Consider the following 6,000-nt stretch of genomic DNA (forward strand, 5'->3'; position numbering starts at 1 on the left):
AAATTTTTTATAAAACCTCTCCACGGTGGAGTTTATAAAAGAAAGTTTGTGGAGCAATTTTAAACACCCCCTTATACTACAATTAGGCCTTGTTTAGATTTAAAAAGTCTTTGAATTTTGACATTACAACACTTTTATTTTTATTTGATAAACATTGTCCAATCATGAAGTAACTAGGCTTAAAACATTCGTCTCGCGATTTACAGCTGTGCAATTAGTTTTTTCATCTATATTTAATTCTCCACGCATGTGCCGCAAGATTCGATATGACGGAGAATCTTGAAAAGATTTTGGTTTTGGGGTGAACTAAACAATGTCTTTAATTGAAGTTGTTTTTCTCTCTTCTCTAGATAAACTAAGAGCTGAGAGAAGCCACTATTTTTTTCTCCTCTGCCTCTAGCTCCTTGGTCACTATAACATGATTTGCATGAAGCTAGACTCGAGAGGAGCCCAACCAAACAAGCTCTTTGTTTTTCTTTTCCCTCTCCATCGAGCACTTTCCATCTCCTCTGCAAAAGGTTCAACTTAACCGAAGTCACTGCATCCAAAAAAACATGAGGACGATGAGGGGGTGAACAAGAAAAGGCAAAAATGCTAGCAAACACATTTAAAGTATTGTTTGTGCCACATGTTATCTTTGCCAAAAGACACAACAAATGAGTATAGGATACTAGAGTTCAAGAAATACCTCCACCCATATTTGATTGCTAGAGATTGCATTTTTTTGTGAGATTGGAGTGATAACATGTGGCACAAACAATACTTTCATGTTTTTACCTCTGCTTTATATTTATTAGCCAAACATATTTAGCTCCAGGCAACTCTATTTTAGAAAAAAGAATAGAATTACGAGAGCACCTAAACGAATACTCCACAAACTATAAGATTTTTATAAAACCTCTCCACGGTGGAGTTTATAAAAGAAAGTTTGTGGAGCAATTTTAAACACCCCCTCATACTACAATTAGGCCTTGTTTAGATTTAAAAAAAATTGAATTTTGACACTACAACACTTTTATTTTTATTTGATAAACATTGTTCAATCATGAAGTAACTAGGCTTAAAAAATTCGTCTCGCGATTTACAGATAAACTGTGCAATTAGTTTTCTTTTATCTATATTTTAATGCTCCATGCATGTACCGTAAGATTCGATATAACTCAAGATGGCAACGGGTACCCGAAACCCGAGTACCCGACGGGTTTTACCCGATAAAGAGACGGGTATAGAATAAATTTTCTACCTGTGGGTATGTTATTGGGCAAAATCCTATACCCATCGGGTATGACGGGTACGGGTGTGGGTGTGTACTACCCATACCCGTCTACCCGCGGGTAAAAAATACCCATCAAAATAACTAGCCACCCTTGTCATTTTAGCCTATATAGCACATGAATTTGGTCTAAATCCAACTAAACTCTCCTAATATATATGTATATGAATTTGATGTTGTCATATGAATATTAGTTTGTAACTTGTTGGAGGTTTAGTATGTTTTTCTTTGTGTAAATATATGATATTTATATGTAATTCTCGGGTATACTAGCGGGTGCGGGTATGGAATTATTTTCCTACCCGTGTGCGGGTACAGGTAACCCGACAGGTAAAATTTAGACTTCATGGGTGCAGGTACGGGTGGCCACTACCCGTCGGGTACGTACCCGTTGCCATCTCTAGATGTAACGGAGAATCTTGAAAAGATTTTGGTTTTGGGGTGAACTAAACAAGGCTTTAATTGAAATTGTTTTTCTCTCTTTTCTAGTTTCTAGATAAACTAAGAGCTGAGACAAGCCACTATTTTTTCTCCTCTAGCTCTAGCTCCTTGGTCACTATAACATGATTTGTATGAAGCTAGACTCGAGAGGAGCCCAACCAAACAAGCTATTTGTTTTTCTTTTCCCTCATAGCACTTTCCATCTCCTCTGCAAAAGGTTCAACTTAACCGAAGTCACTACATCCAAAAAAACATGAGGACGATGAGGGGGTGAACAAGAAAAGGCAAAATTGCTAGCAAACACATTTAAAGTATTGTTTGTGCCACATGTTATCTTTTGCCAAAAGACACAACAAATGAGTATAGGATACTAGATTTCAAGAAATACCTCCACTCATATTTGATTGCTAGAGATTACATTTTTTGTGAGATTGGAGTGATCTAGTGTATTTGCTTTTGGAGATAACATCTAGTGGCATTAATGATTGGTGTCAGTTGTAGTTTTCTTCTTACTCGTAGTGGTTGCCACCACCTAGATAGCTTAGAGAAGTGATACTTAGAGAAGCGATAATTTGACGCACAAAATTGAAGATCGAGAGGTGCTCACAGAGGTGATTGTGAGGGGCTATTGTGTCGGTTTTCCGCAGGAGAGGCGAAGACCACTCTAGTAGATTGAGGCTTGGAGAAGCAGCACCTAGTGGTCAAGTAGGCTCAAGATCAAGCGCTCACGTCGAAGTCAACCTTGCAGGTTTGTTGAGCTTGATAGAGGAGCAACGATCTTTGGACTTATCTTAAGACGTAGGTGATTAGGGCACTCACAATGCAGACTCTATCATAGAGTCTAAAGTTATTTTTTACCTCGAATAATGTGGACTTAGAGTCTAAATAAGACTTGGAGTCTTATTTTTTCTACCTCTTTCTTCAATAAATATGCTGCCACATCAGCAAAATACCATAAATAATATATAATTAATTGTCTTGGACTCTATGATAGAGTCTTGCATTGTGAGTGCCCTTACCAGGTTAGCGAACCATAGAGATATATATCTTGGGCGCTTATGTCTTCTCCTTGTAGTATTGATTGCCCACTCTACTCTCACTATTACCAGAAACACTATCAGAGATGGTCATAAAACAATTTTAGAGGCGGGCAACATGTTTGCCTCCGATGCCAGCATCACTGTTAATCACAATTAACAAAAAAAGGGGCTATTGAGCCCGCTGATCACCATGACCGTACCTGGTTCGGTGACTGATTGAAGTGCTTTACACGGTTGTTCATGGAAAAAAAAAGGCACAGAAACTAGTCAGCAGGTCAACTAGTCAACACTAATTAGCCACCTTTGTAATGCAAACACAATCAACTCCACTAAATAATTGCGATAGCGAGTGATCGAGCACCAACCCTCATTAAACCGACTCCGCACACGTTGACGAATCGGGGTCTCCCTTTCGTCCTTAGTGCAAAGTGCATTCAATCCTCAGACTCCACGCAAAAAGATCAATCGGAGAGCCACGGAGAAATCGGTGATCATCGGTGCTACGCCGCGCAAATGGCATCGCCAACGAACGGAGCGCTTGAACGGTACAAGAGCGCCATCACGACCGCCACGTCCGTCGTGGGCGCGGCCATGCTGCTGCGCCGGCTCGTCGCCGACGTCCTCCCGGCCGGCACGCCGCCGCTGGTGGGCGCGCTGCTCCTCCTGCCGCCGCCCTCCGCCCGGCGCCACGCCGTGGTGATCGAGGAGTTCGACGGCGCCTTGTACAACCGCGTCTTCCTCGCGGCCAGGGCGTACGTCTCCGCGCTCCTCGCCTCGGCGCCGGCCGCGACCGGCGCGCCGCGCGTGGTCAAGGCCAGCCTGCCGCGCGGCGCCGGCGCGGAGCAGATCACGCTCGCCATGCGCCCCGGCACGGCCGTCGTCGACGTGTTCCGCGGCGCTGAGCTCACGTGGCGCCTGAGCAGCCACGGCAGCAGCGGCGGCGCGGGGGGCGAGGCGTTCAGGCTCAGCTTCGACGGGGAGCACAGGGAATTGGTGCTCGGCGCGTACCTGCCGTTCGTCATGGCCCGCGTGGAGGCCATGGCGCGGGACCGGAGGCAGGCGAAGCTGTACAGCAACGAGTGGGGGAAGTGGCGGCCCGTCAGTCTCCGCAACGCGTCCACGTTCGCGACGCTGGCCATGGACGCGGCGCTGCGGCAGGACGTGCTGGAGGACCTGGACAGGTTCCTGGGCCAGAAGGAGTACTACGAGCGCACGGGGAGGGCGTGGAAGCGAGGCTACCTCGTCCACGGGCCGCCCGGGACCGGCAAGTCCAGCCTCGTGGCCGCGATCTCCAACCACCTCCACTTCGACGTGTATGACCTCGACCTCGGCGCCGTCCGGTCCAACACCGAGCTGAGGAAACTGCTGATCCGGATGAAGAACAGGTCTATACTGCTGATCGAGGATGTCGACTGCGCGTCGGTAGCAGCGCAGAGGAGAGAAGCCGACGGAGGCTCCGATGGGAGCAGCCCGGCGCCCAAGCATCAAAAGGTGAGTCAATCTGAATTCTAACTTCTAAGCAAGTTTTCGCAAGGCATCGTTGAGTTCGCGAAAATTTCTGGCTTTCACTAGCACTTTCGTTTATATTTAACAATTATTATTTAATTATAGACTAACTAATCTTAAAAAAATTATCTCGTAAATTACAGTCAAACTGTATAATTATTTTTGTTTTTATCTATATTTAATGTTTCATAAATACATCAAAGATTTGATGTGATACGGAATTTTGAAAAATTTTAGAAACTAAATAAGGCCAAAGGGTTGCTCCTCGAGGCTTTCACAGTTAGCACGATAAGACATTTTTTTGTTTGAAAAAAAAAACTATGTAGAAAAGGATGCAGATAGGAGGCAGGAGCTTATTTTAAGACAGAACTTTGTTTGAAAGATAGAATTAAATAAGATAAAGCCAAAACACTTAACCTGTGGCCGTGGCGCTCGCATGTGTCGCTTGCCTTTATGAAAGAATAAGGTCTTGTTTCACCTAAAAAAATCCAAAACTTTACAAAATTCGATGTGATGAAAAATTTAAAAAAAAAATTAGTTTTTAAGTGAACTAAACAGGACCAAAATCGGGGTTGGTACTCTCGGTCTTCAACCAAACACGCCTCTCGAAACAATTGCGGAGTCGCTTTACCTACCGTGCGTTGTCTTGCCAACAATGACGTGTGCCGCATGAATACAGGTCACCCTGTCCGGACTCCTGAACATGGTGGACGGGCTCTGGTCGAGCAGCGGGCACGAGCGCATCCTCATCTTCACCACCAACCACGTGGACCGGCTGGACCCGGCGCTGATCCGGCCGGGCCGGATGGACAAGCACATCCACATGGGCTACTGCGGCTTCGGCGCGTTCAAGGAGCTCACGGCCATCTACCACGGCGTCGTCGACGGCCACCCCCTGTTCCCGGAGATCCAAGCGCTGCTGCGGGAGGTGGACGTGGCGCCCGCGGAGCTTGCGGAGAAGCTGCTGGCGACGGACGACGCCGACGCCGCGCTCGAGGTGGCCGCGAAGCTGCTCAGAGATAGGAAGGCGGGGGTCGAGGAGGATGGCGGCGGCGGGTACGTCAGACAGAAGCTGCACGTGGAGGCAAGCCGCCCCCGCCGCCGGTCAGTGCCGGCGCCGGTGCCTGGACGGGGCGTGGGTGCTGCGAGACGGGTGGTGTTTGGCCGAAGTGGAATGCGCGGAAGGGGAAGGGGAGGACGGCGATAGGACTCAACGCCTCAGCCTAGGTGCCAGTGCTAAGTTGAAGAAAAACGTTGAAATGGTTGTGCTTAAAGTCTCGTGAGTGAGATACTAGCATGTCAGCGTAATTGTTTTTTTTTTTCTTGTATATAACACCAGCACGTTTGAATAGGACCAAGGACCCATATTGTTTTCTTTTGGGCCGGGGGAGAAGGAACAACGCACACGAATGGACATATGAATTTTAGTTTAGCATTAGAGCTTTGGCTTTGAGTTAGGGTGTTAGGGCAGTCCTTATGGTTGAAACTACGCACGTTTTTCATAGTGCCACGTCAACAACAAATCATCTATAGAAACTATTCCACACAATGGAAGTTTCTTTCCCTAATAAATATTGCATTTATTTTTTGTGTTTCTCTCTCCTAAGTCACATCATCTTCTTCCTGGCACTATGCGCAAGTTCGTGCTTAGCCAACGAGAAAAACATGGACGAGCCTCGCCCGCCCTCCACCTCGCCATGCAGCGCCGCGTCCTTGCACCTATCAATGTCATGGAGCCAA

The 6,000-nt window shown here is 46.5% G+C and overlaps 1 protein-coding gene across 1 annotated transcript; it reads left to right on the forward strand.

The window, feature by feature from the left end:
* Window positions 2,867-5,695, forward strand: LOC8054940 (AAA-ATPase At3g50940). Its single transcript, XM_002455992.2, has 2 exons — window positions 2,867-4,245; window positions 4,940-5,695. The coding sequence occupies exons 1-2, from the start codon at window positions 3,268-3,270 to the stop codon at window positions 5,465-5,467; spliced, it is 1,506 nt and encodes a 501-aa protein (XP_002456037.1). The 5' UTR covers window positions 2,867-3,267; the 3' UTR covers window positions 5,468-5,695.

The sequence above is a fragment of the Sorghum bicolor genome, chromosome 3 (assembly GCF_000003195.3).
Source record: "Sorghum bicolor cultivar BTx623 chromosome 3, Sorghum_bicolor_NCBIv3, whole genome shotgun sequence".
NCBI classification, from domain to species: domain Eukaryota; kingdom Viridiplantae; phylum Streptophyta; class Magnoliopsida; order Poales; family Poaceae; genus Sorghum; species Sorghum bicolor.